The 27,885-nt window shown below is 40.4% G+C and overlaps 1 protein-coding gene across 5 annotated transcripts in view; it reads right to left on the bottom strand.

Moving 5' to 3' along the window:
• Nucleotides 1–27,885, bottom strand: part of TBCK (TBC1 domain containing kinase) — a 135,732-nt gene that overhangs the window by 93,379 nt on the left and 14,468 nt on the right. For all 5 annotated transcript variants that reach the window (XM_061585464.1, XM_061585463.1, XM_061585467.1 and 2 more), the window contains exons 3-7: nt 26,800–26,872; nt 5,480–5,594; nt 3,521–3,594; nt 1,599–1,740; nt 675–735 (exon numbers count right to left, since the gene is read on the bottom strand). In XM_061585464.1, coding sequence (XP_061441448.1) covers nt 675–735; nt 1,599–1,740; nt 3,521–3,594; nt 5,480–5,594; nt 26,800–26,872 — 465 coding nt within the window. The remainder of the gene's footprint in view (nt 1–674; nt 736–1,598; nt 1,741–3,520; nt 3,595–5,479; nt 5,595–26,799; nt 26,873–27,885) is intronic.

Below are 27,885 nucleotides of genomic sequence, written 5' to 3'. Positions count from 1 at the left end.
GCAATTGGCATGGCTGGACATCTATCTGCCATGGCCCACACATCAGACCAGCACCAAGGAACAGGAAAGAGGTGGGCAGAAGGTGGCCATGTCTTCTTTCCTTTCAAACTCGTCATGGTGTGGGGGAGTGCCCGAAGGAGCCTGATGGACAGTACATCATAACTAATAGGGCAGCCACACACAATCATGCCTCGCATCCACTGGATGAAACTAGAAGGAAAGCTGTGAGCTGCCTATCTGGCACTTTCTGGCAAGGCAAGGACAGCACCTGGCTGCAGTAGTCAAGCATATACAGGCTGCACTCTCTGCATGTGTGCCAGCCTCTCTCTTGCTTTTAACTGCAAAAGCTATCCTGTGGATTAAGTTCGGACCTGTACCTGTTTGGGGGAGTGATGATACGTTCCTTGATATTTGCTATTGATTTGGTGCATTTCAGAAATACAATATCACCATGATAAGCAGCAGCTCATACTTCTGCCATATCGGTAAATTCCCTTCCAACATTCTTATTAACTATCCCCTTCTTTATGCGTAGTGCTGTTTTAAGGAGCATTTAACTTCCCATCTTTCTGATGCACCGAAAGGTTTAGATCCTCAAGTTAGTATCATGACCTTGGGTTCATCTGGGATTTTATGAAGTCTTTGTGCCCTGCAGTTATTTTTACATTACTCACCAAGATTAAGGATAAGTTTTAGTCTTTCGGCTACATCCAAACTCTGGAACAGCTTTCTGCCCTAAAGGCAACAGTAAGGTATGTGATTAAAGACACATAATTAAGAAAGGCTCATTATGAACTGCACAGCCACTGGACGCTCTTAAAAGCTTGTTAAAAAGAAACATCTACGACAGTAATGTTTTTGTTTCCCATAATGATGTTGACTGATTTAGGCTGTAATCTTAGCCTTACCTCTTACCAGGGAGTAAGTCCCACTGAATTCAGTAGGACTTACTTTGCAGTAGGCAGGGTTAGAATTTCAGCCTTAAGTAAGGTAAGCATGCCCATTAGAAAATGCTGTGCCAAGTTATGAAGACTATCAGTTAACCTTTGGCTACATAAAGATGTGATAAAATCACCAACTAGGCAGGGATAGAATATAAATGGTAAACAGCATTGTAACATATCATTCTCAATGTTCTTTTTTGTTTGATTGTTCTTCACTGGCCATGTTAATTACAACTCCCATCATCCTTCACCATGGACCATGGTGGCTGCACTCTAGCAACCATCAACCCCAACAGCATCTGGAGGGCCACTGTTTAGCCAACCCTGCTTTATGACATTCCTACATGGTTACAGGGGAGAGTGTGTGCCAATTTTTCCTATGAATGCCTCTGGTAAAACAAATGTTATTCTGCTGTCAGTTTGGAATTTGCTGTCATAGTCTGAAGTCTCACTTTTCTCTTAAACAAGGTGCCTTAAAGAAAATGTGACACATATGGAGTGAAAACACACTTCTTCAAAGCTGTTTTGCTAAGTAACAACCTGACAACCCAAACACGTAGAATAAGAACATAAGAAGAGCCTGCTGGATCAGGCCAGTGGCCCATCTAGTCCAGCATCCTGTTCTCACAGTGGCCAATAGCTTCAGTTACATACCACACAAAGCTCAAACAATATAACACCAAGGGACCACACATCTGATTTAGGGCCTGATGGCAGAGGCTTTTCACTTTGCATATGATCACTGTTTTTGATAATTCCCTGTGCGATTACTTCTGGTGCCAGGTATGATGGATACCTACAGTAAAGGAACAATAATCAAAGCAATGGCATGCTTCAAGAGGCCTGCAGGACAAATACATCAAATTAACTAATTTTCATACTGCAAAGCAGTCTCATTAAAGTTATCTTTTATAGTCAACCCACGCTTGATGCCGTTGAGATGAAATGGAAAAAAATCCAATGGCCCAATTTTCATGTGATTATAAACCATAGTTAGTGTTTAACTGGGAATGTGGCATTCACTCTCTTCTTAGTACAAGCAATAAACCCCATCTGTGGCTTAGCTTTACCTTCAAAACCAGGGCTCATGGTTTGTTTTGTTCAAACAAACTAGAATCGGTAAACTAAAAACCAACATTGGCTTCATGTTGTGGTTTGTTTGGAATGAAACAAACCACAATCCCCAGTTCAGGGATTTTGGTTTGTTGATCCCAGTTGGCTGGAGTTGGAGCAAAACATGAGCCATCTGTACATTCATGATAAACAATTAACTATGGTTTATTGTGACATGTAAATGCAGCCACCCTTTAACCTAAAAAGACACATTGCTCCCATGCAGCAAAGACAAAAAACAAAACAAAACAAGAAAACCTTACTACTTTTTCTAATGTACATAGCACTTTTTACTGTAGAAATTGCTGTATAGGTTTGTTTGCTGGTTTTACAACTCTGTTTTAAATCCTGGAGTTCCGTAGAAAGACAGCTGATGACAGATGTTCTGCTCAAAAGATAGCTCACGAGCAAAAGCCAATCTTCCCCTGCAGTACACAACAACAGTAGAGTGTTGTTTATGTTATAAGACATACTCTCTCAAGAGTGACTGATAAGTCCAATAGGTTCTATGCAAACTGAGAGCCCACTTGAGTCCACTGACTTAGAGCATGCCTTGTAATGCATCCCAGAGTCCACTGCAATGCACAGGGATTCCTCAGCACATGTGCTGAAGTTGTGTGGCAGATAGTTCCCTTGCATATGGTCTCTTAACAACAACTTTCTCTGGGCAGCTTTAACAAGTGTGTCCCAAACCACTCAGAGCTGAAATGTGATAACAGGGCTGCTCATTAGTCTCCCTTCATTTCTACAAACAGTTCAAAAAACTGCACTGGAAATCACTGCTGCCATTACCTTTCAGCATTTTTATCTCCTCAGAGCCAGAATGATGTCGCGATTCGAGTGTCAGACTAGGTCCTGGGAAAACCAAGGTTCAAATCTGAACTCTGCCATGGAGCTTACTGGGTGGCCCCGGACCAATCATCATCTTTCAGGCTAACCTACCTCACAGGATTGTTTTGTGGATAAAAGATGGGAGTAGGAAGAACTATGTAGGCTACCTTAAGCTCTCTGGAGGAAAGGCAGTAAATAAATAAACAGCCTGCTTTCAAAATCTAGTTTAACAGGAATATAGTTAACTTTAACCTAAATGTTGGTGCTGATATGCTGCTTCACTGAAGATATCACGGATAAGTGTGTAGGTGGGTGTATTTGAGGGCACAATCTCTTTCATGAGCTCTTAATCATGGTTAACAATATGTCTGGCCAGCCCTAAGAGGACAAGCCTGCCCCCCCTTGAATAAGATAAGATTCTCATAATTCTAACCAGAATACTGTCTTATCAAAATCAAGTTTTATATTTCCCATGGCAAATAGACTTTTCTGCACAAGCAAACAACTGAAGTTTCTGAAATACTGAAAATAAACGCAGTGTTATTTTTTGAAATCTACTAGGAGATATTCCCCAAAAATAAAAAGTTCACACATGATGTACGACACCTAGAATGTCACAATATATAACTTACCCAATAGGAAAATCAACATCAGCGCCATAAGCTGTCATGTGGTAAAGGCCAAATTTAGCTAGTTTAATATGACCCTATTAAAAAGAGGTGAAAATGTACCAGTTAGCAACCTTGCAGATTGTGTTTGAAAAAGCATTAACATTCGCTTTTGAAGTCCCAATTCCTATGGCCAAAATCTGATGAAAGCCATTCCTGGTGGTAAGAAACCAGGGATGTAGACATCCAGGATTGTGTGGGGTGGGGTGTCACAGGCCCATTACTTTTCTGGGAGCAGGTTCTCAACCAGTCCCTGTGTATGAGCTAATCAACAAGAAAAGGGGGTGGGTTAGCCACTGAAAAGAGTCCTTGTCCTTTTGTGCTAATTGGAGCCAATCAGTGAAAGGAGGTGAATCAGCCAGTGAGAAGAGTCTTCCCAGTAGCTAACTTACAGCCTCCCCTTTCATGCTGATGGGCTCTTAGAGATGTCTGTTGTAGTAGAGTGTGGACTTGTGAAATGACAGAGAGCAAGGGAGATGAGGGAAAGTGGAAAAGGGGGCATGGCTGTGGTGTGACTATCATGAAGGGACCCTGTACTTCTGAATTTGCCACTACACTACTGTAAGAAATGACATGATACTATGACACACTCTGTATGTAACTGTAAGCCAAATCATGATTCAGTATGGAAGAGCAAACATATGAGTTCCTAGACCAAAGACTGCTGCTGCAGTGCTCCTCCCTCTGTCTGGCTGTTGCACTACCTGGGATAAGCCATGGGGAACCTTTTTCAGCCCAGGGGCCGCATTTCCTTGTGAGCAATGGGGTGGTGGTGGTGCATGCCAGTACCAGGGCAGGGCCACAGACAAAAGTGGGTGAAACAATGGATAAGATGCTTAGCTCTGTACAGTAGGCTACATGCAAAATCAGAAGCTTTTACACACACACACATATACACACACACCATCTCTCTCCATCCAAGCAAGCAAGAAGCATAATCACAGTTCCAGGACACATTCCAGCCAGGAGGGTGCAGAGTACGGCTGGTGATGGGGCATATCATGCGAGAGTCCTGAGGGCCAAAGACAGAAACCTGGAGGACTACATTTGGCCCCGAAGCCTGAGATTCCCCTCCAGTGCCTTCGCATTACCTACACACTTGCACATTCACACTAAGCCACACTTCAGGCATCCTGAAGCATACAGACACACAGAACACAGACACTCCCAAACACACACACACACAGAGGCACTCACAAACTGTGCCACTGCCCCCTTGCCTGGCCACCCACCCATGCTGCAGCCACCACTGTATAGCCTGCCTGGTCAACCATTGTTACTGCTGTGTGACGTCACAATGGCGTACTGATTTAACTTTTTATTATATATTATTATATAGTACGAAATGCACCTGTAAGGATTTTTGAAACGTTCACTTCCGTTTCGCTTAGCACTATGTCTGAACTCTAAACTGTGGTTAATCTTAACAACGGTGTGTTGAAACAAGCCCGCTTTATAAACCATGGTTTGATTCAGGGTTGTTTCAAACAAACAACAGTTAAGATAAATCACAGTTTGTCAAGTTGGGACAAAGTAATAAACATGGGAAATTAAAAATGGAAGCAAAAGTTTCATAGCCATGCCTGAGAGAGGGGAGCATGCGACACTGAAGTTCACCCAGGTTCATTACAATAAACAATGGTTTATGACGTGCAAATGCAGCCAGTACCTTCATGACTGGGAAAGGGTTTTTTAAAAAATTATTGGTGCTTTCTATTTTAGATAAAGGCAGATATGCAGCCCCATGTACACAAAACTGTGTTTAGTGCAAAACATGAAAGTTAAAAATTTACCTTCAGTTTCAGTGCAAAATGTTGCATTTATAAGAGAGATAATCTTCAAAATTATTTCAAAGGAAGTTATTATATAGATGTTGACAACAGATCAGGACTGACACCTAAAAATAAAATGCTGTAGTCTTACCTCTTGATCCATGAGGATGCTATGAGGCGAGAGTGCACGATGGACTATTCCATGCTTATTCATGTACTGCAAGCCTTGCAACACTTCAAAGGCGATACATAAAACCCTAAAAGAGCTGCAATGAAAGATTAAGATCACAAAGTGTTTCAGTACTTTTGGACTGAAGCAATATTTTCAAGTGATATTAGATTTACATCATCTTCTCCACCCAATTAAAACTGTACAAGCTTTTACTCTAATTATTTTAATGCTTAATTAAAATAATTTATTCTACTGATGCATGAGCAGTTTATTCTCACTATGCTTCTAGAAGCATAGTGAATAGAGCACATACAAAACAAAACATTTTAGCAAATACAAATTCACATGAACTGATATCTATTTGGTATATATGACCTAATGCCTGGTTCATGATCCAAATTAATCAGACAGGGAAAAGCACATTTAGGAGGGTTAGCTGGATACATGGCATAGAGAATGGTGCCTTTTGTAAGTTCATAAGTTGTATTTGCTGGTCTGTAACCAAAATAAAATTACCTATCTATAAGTTCGAAAGAGTTGTGTATGTTTTAAGAAGGTGCATCATAGGAGGTAAATCATAAGGAGGTATACCACAGGAGATCTGGAAAACTTCTGAAAGCATCATCAGCGTCAGATGGGAAACTAGTTACATCTAGCAATGCACAAGAATTTTGTTTGGTCTATATTTTTAAGTGAACTGACCTGATTAACAGTTCTAAGTCTCCAAATTTTTCAGTACAGTTCTCAACTCACAGAACATACCAGAATGCATATAAAATGTGTATTTTAGGTTAAATGCACACAAGCATACATATATTTGTATATGTGATATTATTGTTGATTTTATCACTACTTTTAAATGAACCTGCTGTGCAAACCACATAAACATTATGAATATTAAGCAGTATATAAATTGCTAAATAAAAATAATACGACAGACTAAAGTGCACAGAAAAATGCATGTTTTACAGAAAAATATATTCAAAATAGTTGTTTTTAATTTGTTTAAATTGATGTGGAAACAGGATAGAGTGAACTGATGAAGGAACACAAGCTAAACTGATACAAACTGGAAGGAGACTGATCGGTCCATCCCTAGTTATAACCAAGAACAGTTTTTTTTCAGTGATGGCCTCTGACTGCTGGAATCATCTTGCACTAGAACTATGCACTTGGTCCTTTCAGAAGCACCATAAAGTCCTGTTTATTTAGATACACTTGCTGATGCTGCCATGCAACATTCCCACACTGCTTCGTAATCTGTTTTATTTATTGTTCTTCATTGTATTTTTAATGTTTTCTTGTTACAGACTGTATTCTACCTTGCTATGTTGTGAGTGACTTTGAGGAATTAGCTGAAAAGCTGAAAAGTTCTCACTTATTCATTGTTAAATAAAAGAAAAGGATTGAGATGTCATTACTTGGCAATGATGGCATGCACTGCGATCTAGAAATTTCAGATAAATTGATCTTTGGAGAAGACTGGGTTTATTCTCTTGGCAACCCCACTGCACGGTTCTCCCAGCTTCCTTGAAAAATGAAATGGACTGCCTTCAAGTCGATTCCAACTTACGGCGACCCTATGAATAGTGTTTTCATGGTAAGCGGTAGTCAGAGGGGGGTTACCATTGCCTCCCTCTGAGGCTGAGGGGCAGTGACTGGCCCAAGGTCACCCATTGAGCTTCATGGCTATGTGGGGATTCGAACCCTGGTCTCCCAGGTCATAGTCCAACACCTTAACCACTACGCCACACTGGCTCTCTCCCAGCTTCCTTACCCAAGTTAAAAATGCCAGCTAGTCTGCTACTTGCAGCATAATCCTATACATCTACTCAGAAGTATGCTTCATCAAATTCAATGGAGCTTACTCCCAGGTAACCAAATACAGGAGCGAAGCCTGAGTTATATAAAAAACAGATTAACATAGAATACCCAATGGATTTTTCATTCAATCACCAGACTGGAGAATCAGAAAGTGTGCACGTGAAAAGTTGTATTTTACCGAGACACTAGAGGGCCTCTTCTGATTATCTTTGTGCTATAAAAGTCAAATTATCCAAACGCGGAACTACAGGAGTAAATAGAATACACAGCCAACTCTATACTCCCCACAGTTTAAATTGCATTAACTGTTAAAGTAAAATACACAACAAATGTGTTACATGAGGATTTTCCTTGTGCTATGGAGAAGGGAGTATTACCATTCCTCTCAGGTTTGCGAACAAGACCTCTGTGGACAGGTGACAGACATTTACCTTATGCTAATGATATCTGCAGAATGAGGGATAAAAGCCATCATTTCCCACTCTCTGTGAATATTTAAGTTTAGAACTCTATCAGTAATTATTGTGAGGAAAATATGGGATGACATAAGCAGACAAAACGACTCTGAAGTTTCCTTTTTTAAAATTGTGTCTAGCTGTTTTTGTTTGCGTAAGACTCCAAAACATGAAACAACCCTAATTGAATGCAGAAATGTCTGCAGAGTTTGTGAGAAAGTCTAAAAATCATACTACTTGCAGAATGAAATGCCTCATAAACATTAATGGAGGCTTACTGGATGAGAGTACTTAAAAGATCTAACTTTTTAATTATCTTCCTAGAGTTCAGAATTATACCCACTGGACGCATGCATTTCAAAAAAAAGATCCCCCACCCCAAGAAAATATTAATACAGATTTGAGCTTTTAAGAAGCAAATGATGGAGAATCCGGTTATTGGTCAACAGACAGAACAATCCTACTGGGCTCCTACTGGGATGAAGGGCGGGATATAAATCAAACAAGCAAACAAACAAACAAACAATAACCTTTAAAAACTCCTCCCCCAAATTTACATAAAAAGCAGTAAGGAGATCATTTGTTTTCATCTTCTTTTAACAAGAAACCTCAGCCATTTAGAAAATATTCTTAATTTGAAATGCTAAATGAATCCATAATTCTCTGACCATTTGAAATTCATACTAAATGTTTGCCCACATTTTTCCTCTAAGGGCATGTGTGCAAGCATAATCCTATTAATAGTGGCAAGGACTAAAAGTAAGGATGGGTGAATCCGTCAATTTTGGTTACTCCCAATTTCTCATTTTTCCAAACTTAAGTGCAACCACATTTCCACACCACATTTGCGATTTTTGTAAAGTCCTAATGCAAATTATTAGTATTTTAGTGCAAATTTCTCCCAAAATACAAAATTTTGTATGCAATTTTGCTTAATATATAAATTTTTGCAAAGCAATTTCCCCTAAAAGGAATGGGCTTTTTAATGCTATTTTCATGAATATATACATTTTTATGGACACCCATATGGACACACGGCATGGCTGGAGAACTGCATTGCAAACTTTGGAGAAGTGCAAACTTTGAAGGATGGCTATGTTTCGGTTTGCTTCTTACTTCAGAAAGTGTGGATTAGGTAGGTCACCTTAAAATACTGATGTGCTTTTTTTTGTCTGTGGCCATTTTTAAAATGTTTTACATTGTTTAACTGTTTTTAAACTGTTTTATCAATAATTTTAATGCCTCTTGTAAACTGCTTAGAGGTTTTTTTTTTACCATCAAGCAGTATAAAAATTTTGATATTTTTTTTTTTTTAAAAAAATGCAAACTGAATAAAATTTCTCCCCGATCCTTAGCTAAGAGACAAGAAAAAGGCTGGTTTGTAAATAGCTGCCTTGTACTAGGTAAGACGATTTGTCCATCTAACCCAGTTATTGTCTACGCTGACAGGCAGAGGCTCTCCAGAGTTTCTTTCCCATCACCTGTTGCCTGATCCTTTTAGCTGGAGATGTCAAAGACTGAACCTAGACCTTCTGCTTGCAAAGCCTGCAGTTTACTACGTTAGTAGAAATGAGGGCTAGGACAGAAAAAAAGAACGAAGCAAGAACAAGCAGAAAGGTTATACACCGTTGCCAGATCAGTGCCTCAGCAATGAAGGCCAGTGAAAACTGGATACGCTGCAAAACAAGTAACAGGGATAAAGGTGTAACAGAATGGAAACATTTCTCAGCCACCATACATTTGATATTAATAGCAACAGATCACAGTAATCTCAGATGACTAATATTGATCAACTAATTGCATGAATCAATTAATTTGCATAGGAATAAAAATACTACAAAGAACAGAGAGTACTTTGCTATATATACATCTGCTACCTGATTATTGTGTGCGCGTACTTTTTATATCAGTCAACCCTAACGGATCAACCAGGCCTGTAACCCTTGAGTCGGCAACATGGGCCTGTTGGTGCTGTTACACATGTACATGTGAGTATGTTTGCACATTCACATGCAAAGGTGCCCTTGAGGCCTTTTCCTGGTGCCCATAAAGCCCTGAGCGCTCTTACCCCCCAATTTCCCTCCACCACGAGCTTGCACGGGTGGTTACCCTTTCCTACCTTCAGATAGAGCTGAAGGAAGTTGGAAGAGTGATGCTCTTTCTCACCTTCCTCTTTCAGACCTATGTGTTTTTCAAGACTCATATCGGCACCCTGAGCTGTTAAACAGAAAGTGGAGCAACAGAGAGGGTAGGAGAAAAAGAGGGGCGGTAGAAGGGAAAATGGAGTGAACTGGGAGACTGGGAGGGGTAGGAAAAAGGCCAGGAGCCTGCAGCCCACCCAAAGGTGCTGGGGAATGGACACATAGCTGGCCAACTATATATTACACATTTTATTCCTGATTTAATGAGGTTTGACCTATGCATATTTCTAGCTTAAAAGTTTTATTTGGATATACTTGGGCCTGAGGTTAACCATAAAGATGAAAAGAGCAAGCAGAATCCAAAGAATAAACACACGAGTGAGAAAGCTATACTTGTCTCTACAGCCATTTCCACAGCCAAACTCAGCAAGCAGTTTGAGACAGTTGAAAGGTAAATGAGGAGCTCTGGCTGCTAATGTGTTTCCCTTTCATGCATACTGGCATCCATTCTGTGGACACTGGCCAGAACTTCTAATATTAATTTATTTTAGAGGGGGGTACACCCAGGCATACAAAAATAGACTGTTTCAAGTTTACTGCATGCAAGGAAATCTGCATGAAGGAAGAGAAATCCCCCGCCCCAACAGTGCCGCCACTTAGCGTTGGGAGTATACTTGCCACAGTTCAGTGTCCAGAACAGAACACTAGGTGGGATTATCCTACTATTCTAAATGTTGGGGTAGCGTGTTTGTTCACTTTTTCTAACCTACTGAAACAAATCACCGTTTAAAATGAAGTGCAAACAATTACCTCGCCTATATGTAGGAAAAGAGATTGTCCAAAATATAACCACCTGTTGGAGGAGCAAAATACTATATAATGCAGGTATATTTGAATCTGTAGTTAAAGTTCCTCAGTGTGAGAGAATTGATATTTATGCAATCTGTTGTTAGGATTTACTTCCACGTAAACATGCCTGAGTGAAATAGGTCTTATTCTCAAGACCTATTGAATACTTAAGATTGCAGCCTCAGACTGCACGTGTGTAACCCTATACACTTCTATTTGAAGAAAATTAAGTCCCATTGAGCTCAATGGAGCTCAGTCCCAGGTAAGTGAACATAGAATTGCATCTTAAAACTGGGATTGAGCGTGTTGTAATCAGAAACCAAACTTCAAACTGATAAAAAGACAATGACACCCGCCAAAATAAATAGGAAATACATTTTTCCACCCAGAATGATATATTCTTAAAGTTATATAATCTCAGGAGAAAATTATATTAAATACACTAATGAATTTAACTGAAAATATTCCCTTTTACCTCTTCAATCCTACGTTGACCTTTCCCATCCCTGTAAGATAGGAAGGCCTTATTTCCTAACTATTTTCTCACTTGATAGAAGTTCATAAGTTGCTACTTTTCACAACAGTTATGCCTAGAGATTGCGAAGGCCTGGGGGAAAAAAATCACACACCCCATTTTTCAAGTTTTTTTTCTGGGCCTTCACATCTCTAGTTATGTCATGATTTTCTCCTATGCCTCTCATTACAGGGCCACTGGCCAACACAAAATGTAGTATATAATCATCCTTCAAAGAAAACTCATTTCATGATAAAAGCTGCAGTCCTTTGGCTATATAAACAGAATGCCAGCTCTAAGAGACAAATTGGATGTGACATTAAAAGAGTCAGTTGAATTAATGTACATGCTTTTGTGTATGTGTTTGCACATGCACGCGCACACACACACACACACACACACACACACAAGAATTGAAAACAGCAGCTTCAGAAAGAGCAATTTTCTTTAGGTTTGCAACAGGAGGGGAAAAAGTTAATTTCCCCTCCCTGCCTTCTGTAATTTGGATACTTATCAGCCTCATCTTCTGCTATTTGCATTTTTTAAAAAGTGCTCATTAAATGCAGACACATTTAATGGCTTGTCTAGTTTGGGCCTAAACATATCACAGACTCTTTATGAAATGCATGCTTTAGACAAAGGAGAAGGGCATATATTTTTAACAATGTTCATTTTTTTTTAAAAAAGGTGTATTCTAAAATAAATTTGTTCGCTGAAAGCAACTGACTAAAATGACAATTAGTGTTCCTAGCACACCATAATCTCCTCTTTAAACTGCAGATTGATATAAATTATGAGAACGGAGCACTTTCACATTTCAACAGAAATGCTTTGCCTGACCTTAAGGCTTCAGCAGCTTCTGCCACTGAACAACACACTGATAATAAAACATGTTTCACTCTATCTATTAGGTTCACATTCTTTAGCTCATAATGGTCCCCATCCTGATTTGATTACATACCACAAGCAAACACTGCAGAGTTCTCCTCAATATTTTTATGAGATGTCATAAACAGAAAACTTTGTCAAGCAGACTATTAAATATAAAAACATTCTGGAATAAAACACTCCCAGACTGCAGACTCTCATTTCATTTGCACACTGCTGCAATTGATTGCCAGACTTATTCATTTTCATAATAGCAACAACTCATACTAAAGCTAGCTTTAAAGATATCAAATTGCCACCCCAATTTCAGTGATCATGGGTAGAGAGATGTATAGTTATGGGGAGGTGGTGAACTATCATAGAAGATAACGGCAAGGCTATCTACACCTTGTTCCTTGCTCCCACTCCTCTCATGAACGGGTTCCTCGTTGCTCATCTGTTGTGCCCACTGGCACACAGTAAGACCACACTTATCCACGATTTGATCATGGATGAAGGTGCAGATTGGGTGTGCATTACTAAGACCTGGGTGGGTGAGCTGGGAGGCGTTGATCTGATCCAGCTTTGCCTGCCTGGATACTTGGGACATCACCAGCACAGGCTGCAGGAATGGGGGGGGGGAGGAGTTGCTGTGGTCTACAGAACTTCCATCTCTGTCACCAGGAAACCACTCTGTCTTGGAGCTGGCTGTGAAGGCCTGCACCTGGTGCTGTTGGGCCAAGGAGACAGTAAACTAGGATTACTGCTGGTCCACCCTGCTGCTGGCAGCTTCTCTGACTGAGCTGGCAGAGGCTGTCTCGGCTGTGGTATTGCAGGAGACTGGAATGATAGTCCTGGATGATTTCAATGTCCATGCTGAGCTGCTTCTAATGTTCCAGCTCGGGACATCATGGCCTTTTACTCGTGCCCGATCAGCCTCACAGCATATCTTTTGCCACTTGCACTCTAGCCATCGTGCAACCTGTTTCATCGCCATTAGCTCACTGGTGTACCAAGGTGCAAACCGGGCTCCACAATGCTGGAGAGGGCGCTTGGGGGCAACTGTGTCAAGAGCCCGACGTGACTCTCTGTTCCACAGAATGAAAAGAGATTCAACAGGGTCGCCTACTCTTATCTACTGGGAACTTCCCCAGGACATTCAGGAATCCAGTGGATTCCATTAGTCTCTGGGGGCGGACCATGTTAATCTGTCCATCACTCCTGCAGCGGAGCCATAAGTCTAAACTTTACCAGGAAGTGGTCTGACCATGACAATGGGGTGACATCCACCCCCCATCTTCAGACCACCTCTTCCTCCATTTGGAGCAAACACCAAGTCGAGGGTGTGCCCCGCCCTACATGTTGGGCCAGTGACAACTTGAGACAGCCGCATGGTCGGAACATAGAGTGACCTTGTGTACTATTTTCCAGTTTAAGTTTGTGCGAATCACAAGATCTGCCTGACAGTGTCCTGAACGACCTACCACAACCACCTCCTTTATAGCAAGGCCAAAAGGAATATATTGATTTTATTAAAATGTAAAGCCATGAAAAAATGAAAAATGCTGACATAGCAGGCTGCCAGGACTATACTCTTGGTTTTAACAACCACCACTTTAACAGACGAAAATAATTGTGTAGAAACGTTATTAAAATTCTTTCTTTTAAGTCCTCCCGCCCTCCTCTTTTTAACCAGTCAAATTTAATTTGATATGCATTGTAAAATGAAAAGTAGAAGAGGAATATTTAACATAGAGCTCCAACCGGAAAAAGACGAAGCTCAAAGATGATACAATGGATTTTCTTACTATTATTGTACTGCCCTACAAATTCGTCAAAATGCAAACACAATTTGGATTGGTCTTTCACAGTCCAATCCACTTCCTGTGTAGCTTGGAAGAATTTGGTAACATGTGCCTCTGAGCATATGGTGAGTGGTGGTAACACCTGCCATCTCCAAAGATGGAGAATTACATTTTTGTGTGTTTGTTGGTGTTCTTTTCTTCTTTCCTGTGTTACTACTGTTTCTACAGAGAATCTAACCTAAAAAATTATATTTATCTCCTTATTCATTGTAGAAATCTGTGTCGAATTTATTTTTATTAATTTCAAACCATTTTTATTGGTCAATGTCATATGATGGTGAAGATAGCCTTTTTTGTTTCAAACTGGAGGTTATGCTCTATTTCTATTTTGGGCGCATTAATAGTTGAATCTGAATCTGCAGTTTGATGTAAAATCAAACTGATTACAATATGTTGCTACTTCAGCAATGACTCTAGCTGTTGGAAAAAACAAATGTGGCCTGCCCTAGATGTATGTTTTCAGCCTGCTATGCTTAAACTACTCCACTTAAGGAAAGGTGGACATGGTCAATTGAAAACAGAGAGCACACCTAGAATATTGCTAGAATATATTTCACCTCCCACTGTTTTATCTTGGACAAACTGAGACACTCCTCATGTCCACTAGAGACTATTCTGCAGAACAGTCAGTGCTATTATTCCACAATTGTTTCTGGAGCTTTTTTTTTAGTGTTGCAAAGTGTTGCTGTAGTTCACATATTCACAGAAACAGAAGCAAAAGAGAATGATTTACTATAGGAAACTTCACTAAAATTGCAAAGTAAATCAAAAATATTTAAAGTGACTATCTGAACAATATCAGCTGTTTTAATATAGTTGCTTCCTCCCTACTAAAACAATATCAGCACAGCACATCTTGTTTCTGTTATTTGGGATGACTGCAGGTGTGGCCACCACTCACCATATGCTCAGAGGCACATGTTACCAAATTCTTGCAAGCTACACAGGAAGTGGATTGGACTGTGAAAGACCAACCCTAATTGTTTTTGCGTTTTGACAAATCTGTAGGGCAGTATAATAACTCAGAGAGAAGGTCAGGTCTCCTGCTCCCCTGGTGCATTCACTGTAGCTGCCCAACTTCCCTGCTTTTTAAAGTTTGATAGAAATATCTGTGGGCTATAGGTACTTTCTGAAACCACAAGGTTTTTTGCCTCTTAGTGAACTTCCCTGCTTTTTAATCCGGGAGATAAGAAATGGGATACTTTGCTAGTTTGCTAAGAATGGATTGATCATTTGCATGCTTATTGAGTTCAGTGGGATTTACTCTGTTGCAATCATGCTTAGGATAAATGAAACTGGCCATAGGGGGTGGGGAGAGGAGGAGGGGGATGGGAGCAGGCAGGAGGGGGAAGAGAAGGGCAGGTTCATTTGCATGTTTATTCAGTTCAGTGGGATTTACTCCCATGCAGTCATGCTTAGGATCGGTAAAACTTCCCATGGGGAGGGAAGCCTGGAGTGGGCAGGGGAGGAGGAAGAAGGAAGAAGAAGATGGGAGGATGAAGGGAGAGTGGAAGGAGGGGAAAGGCAGGTCTGATCATTTGCATGCTTATTGAGTTCAATGGGATTTACTCCTGTGCAATCATGGTTAGGATAGGTAAAATTGACCATGGGGGACAGGAGAGAAGAGGAAAGGAAAAAGGGGGAGAGGGGAGCAGAAGGAGTGGGAGGGAGAAGGGGAGGGGTGAAGGAAGGGGGAGGGAAGGGGTGAAGGAAGGGGGAGGAAGAGGGAAGGGCAGGTTTGATCATTTGCATACTTATTGAGTTCAATGGGTTTTGCTTCTGTGCAATCATGCTTCAAAATGAAATGGCCGGCCTTCAAGTCGATCTTGACTTCTGGTGACCCTATAAATAGGGTTTTCATGGTAAGCAGTATTCAGAAGTGGTTTACCATTGCCTTCCTCTGAGGATGAGAGGCAGTGACTAGCCTAAGGTCACCCAGTTAGCTTCATGGCTGTGTGGGGATTTGAACCCTGGTCTCCCAGGTTGTAGTCCTAGGATAGGTAAAACTGACCATGGGGGAGGAGACGGAGGAGGAAGGAGGGGATAGGAAGGAGATGGAGGAGGAGGAGGGGGAAGGGGCAAGAGCAAGGGGATAGGAGGAAGGAGGAAGAGAGGGCAGGTTTGAACATTTGCATGCTGTTTGAGTTCAGTGGGATTTACCCCTGTGCAGTCATATTTAGGATAGGTGAAACTGACCTGGGGGAGAGTTAGGAGGGGAGGACGAGGGCAGGAAGCGAGAGGAGGGGAGGAGATTGGGTGGGTGGGCACTGGGCAGAGGGGAAGTCCCTTCCAAAAGGAAAACATTGTGAACAGTATCATTCTTTTCAGCATTTCCCCCACCTTTTTATTCTACAACAGGCACATGTAGCCTCCCACCCAAATTTAAACCAACGTTGTCCCTGGCCCCATCTACATCAGACCTTTATTTCACTTTAGACCATCATGGCTTATCCCAAGGAATCCTGGGAAGTGTAGTTAGTGAAGGGTGCTGAGAGTTGGTAGGAGATGCCTTGTTCCACTCACAGAGCTTCAAACAGAGCGGCTGACTGTTAAACCACTCTGGCAACTTAAGCTCTGTCATGGGAAAAGGAGTGTCCTCTCAGCACCCTTCACAAACTACACTTCCCAGGATTCTCTGGGAGAAGCCATGACTGTCTCATGTGAAATCAAAGTCTGGTGTGGGTGTGGCCCCAATCAGGCAAGCCCAGCAGCTGTGAGTTTGGCTTTTAGAACACCGGCAGTTGGTTCTTACTGAGCATGCCCAACATTATCATTGAGTTGAAGCCAACAATTCTTAAATTAATTAAAAATCAGCCAGGCATTTTTTTAAATTTTAAACTGCAGAAGATGAAGGTTAGAGTATGGGGCAAGGTCAGTAATACAATTACAGGTCCTCTGTGAACATGGCTGATTTTTAATGAATTTCAACAGATTATGATAACTCTGACAGAAAAAAGTCCAAAAAGGGTCTCGTTTTTCTCTCTCTCTTTTTACACTTTGAACTCTCGATTCTCTGTTTTGAAATGGGCTTATCGGACGGATCAGAATGGCATGGAGAGTATTTTCAATTTAACATTATGGAATCACGTGGCTGTATAATTAGAACAAGTAATAATTTCAAAGAAAATGCAAAAAAAGAGAAAAAAGAAAGGAAGAGAGAATAAAAGTATATATATATATAGTTGTTCATTATCTTAACACACCCCTCCTCTTCAGCTTATTTGCTTAGACTCCAGTTGTAGTTCTCTCTGATTTTTTTCAGAAGGAAATATTAATCTTTTATTTTACAATGGGACATATCCAGTATTTTCATTAGAGCTGTATTCGAAATAATTATTCACTGGTATTATTTTTAAGAAGGGAAGAAATAGTTCTCCATCTGCAATGATTTTACTTAAAATTGGTGCACTTTCCGCAGATTCTGTCTGCTAATCCAGCCTGAGCGTATTCTTCTCAGGTGCGAAGATTACTTAAGACAGGGAAGATATAACCCTCAATATGTTGTTGGAGTCCAGCCTCCCATCAGCCCCAGCCAGCATGGCCAATGGTTAGGGATAGGAATGGAACTATATGTTAAATTCAGTTCTCCACAATCCTGCAGCAATCTGCGTTTTTCAAAAAATCCTCATGAAAACTTCAGCGTTTTAGTGCTAATTTCTCCTAATAAACACATATTTATAGGCATTTTTGACTAATGTACACATTTTTGGCAAACAATTCCTTCTAATATGTATGTCATTTTCACTCATACATGAGTTTTTGTAAACATTGCTTGGTTGGAAAATCGCACTGCAAAATTCATATAAGTGTGAATTTTGAAGGATGGCTGCATTTCGGTTCTCATGTTGTTTTGGAAAGTGTGCATTTGATAGATTGACTTCAAATGCAAACTAAATCCACTTTCTCCCCCATCCCTAGTTAGGGATGATCTAAATTGAAGGTCCACAGGCTCCCCACCATTAACCTCAGTGCTCCAAATAAAAGCACCCCACATACAACCCTTGAAGCCATATCAATTGCTGCTTCTGAATAGGAATCATATGAGTGTTCAGTTGCTGGAAAGCATGTGCCTTCCTTTTCCTCCCTTCCTTCTTTTATTTTTTATAAGTTATGTCTTTATCCTTTGGAGAACCTTTGTCACATAAATTCTACCTCCTGTTTGATTTTGCAACACAATACAATGGTAATGCATTTAGTGACATCTAATCCACAGAGTAGATAATAGTTTAATAAGAGCAAATAAAACCTACTCATCCGAGTCAGATCATGTTTTCCACCAAGCTAGTAAACAGCTGCAGACACAGTCTGCTTCCGATCAAAGGCTCAGTGTATTATACCTCTGTATCTCTGATGGTTCACTGGTAATTTTTCAAAACCATAACTTCTGAAACACATGACAACTATATTTTATTGAAGACATATTATGACCACTCTGCTCACTAATTCAGAGCAATTTGGAATGCATAATGCAGATGCAGATGTCAAAAGTCATCTAAATGTCTATGTACTGCATTTCTTAGCTTTCTTAGTTATAAGACTGCAAAAGGCTTCAAAAAGAAAAAAGGTAGCACTTCAAAGCATCAAGTGAATAGACAGGCAACTGATGAAGTTCAAAAATCATTAAGGCTGTAATCCTAAGCACATACTAGAAAGCAAACCTATTGAACAACTGAGTAAACATGAACAGGGTTGTGATGCATAAGACTAGTTAGAACTTAATTAGGTTCTTGAATTTTAATTGAAATCAATCTTCTAATTAGAATGAAAAATCCAACAGATGTATTTGCTTGTACTTTGAATGGATAACTGTAAAACGGCTTTCTTTTTTCCCCTTTGCTATACGACTAGGTTTATTTTTTTTAACTTGGGAGTTGCTCTCATTAAGGAGATAGGATTGCAGTTCTATTAGTAGGCTATAAGCCTATACATTCAAGCAGATTCCTTTCTAAAATTGTCTACTGCAGTTCTATTGATAACAAGTTGTTCTTCCAAAAGTTGAATTCCAGAGACAAAGTTAAACGTGCAAAACATTCTCAAACTTCCAAATTTCATGACAGCTTTACTACTCAGGAAACTATCAGCTCAGATGTGCTATCCATTAGTTTGGGCTGCAGACAAAAACAAAAACAAGCTGTCCAAGATATACGGCAAATGCATTTTTACCACGTTCAGTGGGGCTCACTCTCTAGTAAGCATGCCTAGGATTACAGCCTTGGTCTAATTGTACAAGTCCTTGATTCCACATTAAATGTTAGAGATTCTGACACCTACTGAGAAGATGTTATATCAATCACCCAGTGTAGGTCTGAGTATGGAAAACTCTTTGACAGCGTTTGCTAACACTTCACCTTCTATAGAACCTATATAGTTATTTCAACAAGATTGGAAAAAAAGATGGTAGAGGTAATAACAGATTCCCAAGAGGCTTTGAATATCATTATATTTAGCAAAATATTACCATTATCCAAAATTTATCCATCTTGGGATACAGAGATCATAACAAATAAATGTGCTGTAATGTTTCAGCGGAATGTTTAGCTTCCTGATGAATTCCATTAACTCAGAACGACTGATCCAAGTATCTTTAAGGGCACAACCACCTCAGATACCAAACTTTGTAGTTGGAAATTCCGATAAGCTCTTCTAGTAGTATCCTAGTGAAACATTACCCATTATGAAAAAAAGGAAGAATAAGAAGGATGTTCTTAGGGACTTAAAACAAAACTGTACAGAAGCACCTATGTAAACGTTACCTCATATGTAAAGTGTATAACAATGCATAACTTCATGAGATTAACTGCAAATAACTGTCAGACAGCTGGACAGCCTGCTGTTTGCAATATGCATGGAAAGATGGACTGTTCACCATGGTATATCTTCATTTTCAGGATAGGGGGAGTACAACCCTGTTACTCTTACTTGATCATTCAGTGGCTTTTGATACCATTGACCATGGTACCCTTCTGGAACAACTTAGTGAGATGGGTATTGGAGGTACTGTTTTATAGTGGTTCTGATCCTATCTCCAGGGTCATTTTCAGAGAATAGCATTGGGTGATTGTCTTTCAGCTCCTTGGCAGTTGTGCTCTGGAGTGCTGCAGGGTATCATCTTGTCCTCCATGCTGTTTAACATCTATATGAAGCTCTTGGGAGCAGTCATCAGGAGATTTGGGGCAAGGTGTCAGCAGTACCCAGCTCTATTTCTCTGTAACATCTGATTCGGGAGAGGACATGCAAGCCTTGGACCGTTGCCTGGACTCTGTGGTGGGCTAGATGAGGGCCAATAAACTGAGTCTGAATCCTAGCAGGACAGAGGAGCTGTGGGTTGGTGGCTCCCGAGTCAGGTAACTGGTCAGTTGCCTGCTTTGGATGGGGTCATACTCCCTCTGAAAGAGCAGGTCCGTAGTCTGGGGCTGTTCCTGGATGCATCTTTGTTGCTAGAGGCTCAGGTGATATCAGTGGCAATGAGTGCCTTTTACCAGCTTTGGCTGGTAAGACAGCTGTAGCCATTTCTGGACGGAGATAGCCTGACCACTGTTGTCCATGCTCTGGTAACTTCCAGGTTGGATTACTGTGATGTACTCAATGTGGGGCTGCCCTTGAGGTTGGTTTGGAAGCTGCAGCTGGTGCAAAATGTGGCGGCAAGATTGCTCACTGGGGCAGGGTATCGCCAACATGTCACACTGCTGCTGAAAGAACTGCACTGGCTGCCCATTTGCTACCAGGCGAAGTTCAAGGTTCTAGTTTTGGTGTACAAAGCCATATACAGCTTGGGACCAGGATACCTGAAACACTGTGTTATCCCTTATATACCTAGTCAATCACTGCACTCTGCAGGTGAGGGCCTCCTGCAGATACCATCTTATCAGGAGGTCTGTTCTGCACAACATAGGAAACGGACCTTTAATGTGGCGGCACCTACCCTGTGGAATTCCCTACTCTTAAATATTAGACAGGCACCATCTGTTATCTTTTTGGTGCCTATTGAAGACCTTCCTCTTTCAACAAGCCTTTTAAGCTGAAACTTTATCCCATCTGTGTCTGTGTTGCAATTGCTTTTTAATATGTTTCTAAACCTTTTTTTTTTAAAAAAAACAATGTTTTTAACGTTTTTTAAAAAAGATGTCTTAAAAGCTTTTTAAAAATGTTTTTAAAGATGTTTTGTTTTAATGTATTTTACAGTCTCTTTTTATGATGTTTTAAAGTGTTTTTAGTGCTTTTGTTTGCCGCCCTGGGCTCCTGCTGGGAGGAAGGCAGGATATAAGTCAAAGAATAAATAAATAAATTTTCAGCAAAAGCCTAATAGATTTCCTGCTGCCTTGACATCAGCTTGTGGTACAAGTGCAAAGGACTGGTTTTCTGGCAAGTGTAAGAATTAATCTATAAACCATAAAGAAGCTTCTCCAATTCCGTAACAGTTTGTGCAATTAATTGCAATAGCATGCACATCAACTTTAGATATAAGACCAGTGCTCCTATAATAATGCAATCAAAACATTCGAGAACCCCAAATATTTCCCTATAAAACTAAATGATAAAGATAGATTGAATAGCATAACTGGGAATTGCTGTTTGTTAAATTATTTCTGGCTATTGAGAGATCTTATGAAAGAAACCAAAAGTTGTCCATTTTAATTAAAGGAAAAGTAATGGGAAATATTTTAGTTGACAGCTTCTCTTTTGACTACTATGAAGCTGAAATTCTGCTGCATATGAAGACATATGAGAGCCAGTATGTTGTAGTGGTTAAGGTGTTAAGGTGCAAACCAGACCGTCTTGTTGTATGCTCAGTAGTATCCTAATTTGGCCCCTTTAAATTTAGACTTTGACCTTCTTATAAACTTAACATATAATGAACTTAAGAATCTTAGGAGTGGACTTTGTTATAGCCTAACATAGATAGCGAGAGCCAGTGTGGCATAGTGGTGATTGTTGGACTACAACCTGAGAGACCAGGGTTCAAATCCCCACATAGCCATAAAGCTCACTGGGTGACCTTGGGCCAGTTGCTCCCTCTCAGCCTCAGAGGAAGGCAATGGTAAACCCCCTCTGAATACCGCTTACCATGAAAGCCCTATTCAGAATTGACTTGAAGGCAGTCCATTTCATTTTTCATGAAGACATATGGGCCTCAACTTTCATTGAAAACTAGGCTTCCATAGAAATTGCACTTGACTGGGCATTTCTCTTAACATCCATCATCATCATCATTATTATTATTAATAATAATAATAATAATATTTATTTATTTATACCCTGCCTTTCAGCCGAAGGCCCTCAAGGCGACTTACAAAAAACATAAATATAAAAATACAATATAAAATACATCAATAAAACAATACAATTTACAAGATACAATTTACAAAAGTTAAATAACAACTCTTAGGCTAACATCTGTGAAAAATAATTTCAGTCTTTTGCCTTGCTGGGAAAAGAAGGAATTAAAGGACTAGTTTTCATAGTTTGGGGGTTCTCCTAGAACCATCTCTGTCACTTGAGGCTCATGTAGCCTCAGTGGCATGAAGTGCCTTCTGTCAACTTTGGTTGGTGGCCCAGCTATGCCCCTATCTGGACAGGGATAGCCTGGCTTCAGTTGTCCACGCTCTGGTAACTTCCAAGGTAGATTACTGCAATGCGCTCTATGTGGGGCTGCCTTTGAAGACAGTTTGGAAACTGCAGCTTGTGCAAAATGCAGCAGCCAGATTGGTAACAGGGACCAGTTGGTTCAAACATATAAAACCGATTCTGGCCCGCTTGCATTGGCTGCCTGTATGTTTCCGAGCTCGATTCAAGGTGCTGATTTTAACCCATAAAGCCTTACACGGCTTGGGACCACAATACCTGACAAAACGCGTCTCCCGACACGAACCCACCTGTACACTATGCTCAACATCAAAGGCCCTCCTCTGGGTGCCTACTCCAAGGGAAGCTCGGAGGATGGCAACAAGGGAAAGGGCCTTTTCAGTGGTGGCCCCCAAATTATGGAATGATCTCCCTGATGAAGTTTGCCTGGCGCCAATGTTGTTATTTTTTCAGCGCCAGATCAAGACTTTCCTTTTCTCCCAGGCATTCTAACAGCATGTGCTGAGCTATGACTCCAGGTCTTTTACCTGGTTTATCTGTACTTCATGGTTTTAAACTTTGTATGGTTTTTAAAATTGTATATTTGTTTTTAATGTTCAGTGTTTTTAATTTTTGTAAACTACCCAGAGAGCACTGGCTATGGGGTGGTATATAAATGTAATAAATAAATAAATAAAAATATATCTATTGTGAACTTACATGTACCTGCTCATTAAGTATGCTCTGTACACTAGCATCTGTACATTTGCTATAAAGATAAATCAAGAGAGCTCTCCAGCCATATGTTATGTCCAAATTGCAGGATCTCAGAAGCAATCTCTGTTTTTGCTCTGTAGCTAAGAGGCTAATGGTAGTGCCTTTCCTGTGGCACAGTGCTGGCCTACCCATAGCCTTTCTCTTTAAAAAAATCCCCAACATTTCACTCCATTTCCTAGAGAGTCCAAAGTACTCCCTCCAAGTCTGAATACACAAGCTGGAGAAAGCTTGCTATCTAGCAAGGAGCTGGTAGCAGTTAACACTCTTGACAGCCCACTTCCCAAAAGGTGGTAACAGCACCTTTCCTGGCTATATGCCACAAATCTAATTGATGGGTGGTTCTGACCAGCCAATCAAAGACCACTTGTGTCAAGAGGAATGGAATGACAGCAGCGAGCTCTCTCCAACTTGCATACTGAGACTTGTCAGGAGCTATGTGGTCTATCCAGATTTTTAATGTTTATTGTATCTGTATGCTTATTTTGTACGTCACCCAGAGTAGCCAAATAGCCAGCCAGATGGGTGACGTAAGAAATTCAATAAATAAATAAATAAATACCACCACCAGGAAATGGAAACTGGAAACACATGTGCACTATATATTCAAAGCACTATTTTACCATTTTATATAACCATTGCTTCCCCCCCCAAAAAAAAATCCTGGGAACTATAGTCTGTTAACAGTGCAGAGAGTTGTTAGGAAACCCCTTTTCTCCCAGAGCTACAATTCCCAGAGTGGTTCCTCTTCCCAGGGAACGTTGTGAATTGTAGCTCTGCCAGGGGAGCAGGGGTCTCCTCACAATACATTCAGCACCCTTAACAAGCTACAGTTCCCAGGATTCCTTCAGGGAAGACATGACTGTTTAAAGTTGTAAGAGACTGCTATAAATGTATAGCACCTGAGCAAACTGTAGGTTATCCATGTGATCATCCAGGTCACAGTGTTACCTGCAAGGGGACCAGAAGCGAATGCTTGTGAGTAGCTGCAGAGGGTGGATAGTTCTTTCAGGTACCATTCTGCCTTTCCCCTTTTGCAATCTTAAACCTTATTCTTAATCTTAGCTTAATACTGGCTGTTGATGGTTTGTCACTGGAAACAAGAGACTGTATTCTCCCCCACGGTGCCTAGGTCCCTTGGACCCAGGCCATACACTCCCATCTAGGGAGAATTGGGAGGAAAGCAAGCTCCCTGCTTCATGAAGAAGATGTGAAGGCTGGATGCTCCTTCAACACCCTAACTAATAATAGTCAACCTTGAGAATTGTGCTTGTCTCAAGGTTAGTGGGAAAAGGAAGGGCTGCTGGCAGCATACCTCAGGTTTGAGAGACAGGAGCTAATCCTGATCTCATGAAGACAGGCTTTTGCTACAGCTCCCAAGCCAAAAAGCAGAGCCCATCCCCCTTTCACCAGGCCGGGCTTTCACCAGGACAGCAGCTTGGGAGAAAAGGGGTTTTTTTTAGTAAAAATCCTGATTCCCCACCACCCCCACATTTAATTAAAAAAAGGCCTACAAGGCCAAACTATGCATTTACTATTAACTGACCCCGAGCGCTCTGATGCTGTAGGGATTTGCCAAAGCCTGATCACATTCTGCATACCATTATTCTGTAGGGGCTAGCATTTAATAACTTGGTGTTAAAATGATTTCTGAGACACATTATTTTCTATCCATTTTAAAAGTATGTTACTTTCCCCTTAAGTCTTCAACCCAGCTAAATAGTTCAGAAAGGAGGGTTCTGAATTCAGTACCGGTGAGATGGAAATATTAACACTAAGAAGAAGGTAAGGCTTCAATCACAGCACAAGTTTTAAAATCTGTACAAGAATGATTGGTTAAGAATTACATTGTCAGTCTCATCTATGGGAACAGTGCAATATTTTCAAGATGCAGACACCTCTGTCCTGTCCTGGGGTGCAGTGCTCCCAGTACTGGCACAGAGGAATCCCTACCAAACACTGTACCAGTGCTGAGACCTGACTAGCACCCAGGCAGCTGCACAGAGAATGTTCATGAGATATAAAGGGTTATATTCACCCAGTACTAAGCAAATTGTTCTAACAGTGCAAGGATTTTTCCTTATGCAATGGAATGCTCTCCCCCCACTGCGTACCCCAAATCTCTTCTAGGAGTTTTCCCAATCCTCTGGAGCAGATTTGGGGGTAGTGTGGGGCACGCACGGGGGGAAGTCCAGTTGTACTAGCACAAGAACTTAGAGAGATATGATTGTGTGGATACAGGCAAGACAAGATTGCACCTTTGTCTTGCCTGTGTCCACACAATCATATCTCTCTATTTGTCACATCAACAGGGATACTGTATTAACACAGCTGTAATATTAATTAAATTTATATCCCACCCTTCCTCCCAAAAGAGCCCAGGGAGGTAAACACATTGCTAGAAGCATTTTAAAACATTCTGAGAACAGTTGTAGATAAAAACATTATTCCATCTAATTATCTCTGTGTTGACAGGAACAGTCTCCTTCAGCCATCAAATGCCTAGGTAAACAGGAATGTTTTCATCAGTTCCTCGTAAAAGTCAGTAATGATGGAGACAAGCACACCTCACCGGGGAGGGCATTCTATAGATGGGAAGCCACCACTGAAAAGGTGCTATCACAGGTCATTGCCAGCTGGGCAGCTGCCAGTGGTGACACCACCAATAAAACCTCACCTGCTTATCGTACGGTCAGAGATGGTTGATCCTGGGTTGTGGTTATGCTAGTCACAGCCTAAAGCCAGCAGCAGACAGGGTGGCCATGCCACATTTGCACACCATAAAACGGTGCCACATTTTGCACTGAACAGAGTTACAGCTGGGCTTCCTGATCCCCTCACCTTCTCAGAATGTGCTCCTTTGTCAGATGGAAGAGAAAAAAAGTCCTAATCTCTGTGCTGCACTTTACATTACACAGTTATACAAAATGTCCTGATCTCTGTGCTGCATTTTGTACTACACATTGATATAAAAACTACAGGAAAGCCTCAATGCATACATTTGTTTTCTATTCATAGAAGAAATGAAGTTACCATTCATCATTTAGAAGCATAAAATCCTGCACAACTAATACACAAGCTCTGTCATGTACACACAATTCCTCAATAAGTTTCAGAGTATTTTTTTTAAAAAAAAAAACACCCTTTATCTGAAACATAACTTAAAACACAAGCAAAATATATTGGGAGAAATGGCTGGCAGGTTTCAGTACTGTCGCCATAAAATCTTAAAACCTTTGTGCAGAAGTAAATATATGCTTCATCCTAAGCATGTGTTTATCTGGCTGCCAGAAGGATAAAGTACGGGAAGACATCCGCTTTGAATCTGTACAGACCTGCAGAGGTAGTTAACATTTTAAAAGAAAAAGCGTATCTGGACTTTGTCACTTAAAGTAGATAAACCTTTCAATTTGCATGTTTCCTTGCAGTGTTTTCCTTGATACCATACCTCACTGGTTTCCTGTCTCGAAGCAAATCTTCCAGGCTCCTTCCACAGTGTTCAGCAACAACCACCAGCCTCTCTAATGAAAAATATTACACACATACAGAGACAGATTTAGTATCTCAATACACACAGGCACCAAACACTTTCACTCTTGCATCCCGTTGAAATTAAAATGCTCCCAGGCATTTTAAGCGTTTATGTTACAATTTAAAAAAAAAATTCTTTTCTTTTGTTCCTGCTTGTATTCATTGTTTGTAGGCTGATTTTATTGTGATTTTGTATTTTAACCTTTTGTACACCGCCCAGAGAGCCACTCGCTATGGGCGGTTTATAAATGAAACAAATAAATAAATAATAAAATAATATTATTCTAACATTGCATCTCATAATACAAAGAGGGTGTCTAATTATTTTAGGGGAAACAAAAATCATACTGAGCATACATTATATAGAAGATATAATTCCATTAACATATAGATGGCAATTATTTGCAACCAACAAATGTCTCGAGTAGCTTCAGCGTAGAGAATATAAGAGCAATTTTTCTCAAGTTACTTCAACATCCAGGATAGTGAAAAAAATGTTAAAGACAGTCTCAGTGACACATTTTCTTTGCTCCCAGGCATTTGATGGCCTGTTTTACTAATCATGAATTTTTTATTTGTATTTGGTTATACTCTGCCAGTTTTTGATTTTGTTAATTTTTATGGAGCATATGGATGTATTGTTGTTCGGTTTTAAACTCTGCATATTTTATACATCTTACATTTCTATATGTCGCCTTGGGTCATTGTTGGAAAAGGTAATTTTGGAAATTTAACAACTTTTTCCATTTTTTCAAGTTTGTCAGTTTTACTGTCACTATTTTCAATTTTCAACTTTCAGTAAATGTATTTGGATACGGATCAGAACCTCTAGAATTAGATCTGACGTTAGCTACTCCTTCAATATCAAGTTTAACAAGTTATATTTGTGTAAGTGAAGGAAGGCAAAAAGAAACAAAATAAAATGGGTACCAATTTTTGGACCACGACAAAGAGAATATTACTACTAATATTGTTTTGCTTGCTATAAATACCTCCTCCCTTT

The sequence above is a fragment of the Rhineura floridana genome, chromosome 9 (assembly GCF_030035675.1).
Source record: "Rhineura floridana isolate rRhiFlo1 chromosome 9, rRhiFlo1.hap2, whole genome shotgun sequence".
Classification (NCBI taxonomy): Eukaryota; Metazoa; Chordata; class Lepidosauria; order Squamata; family Rhineuridae; genus Rhineura; species Rhineura floridana.
The sequence above is the reverse complement of the archived record's forward strand: the minus strand, read 5'-3'. Positions and strand labels throughout refer to the sequence as shown.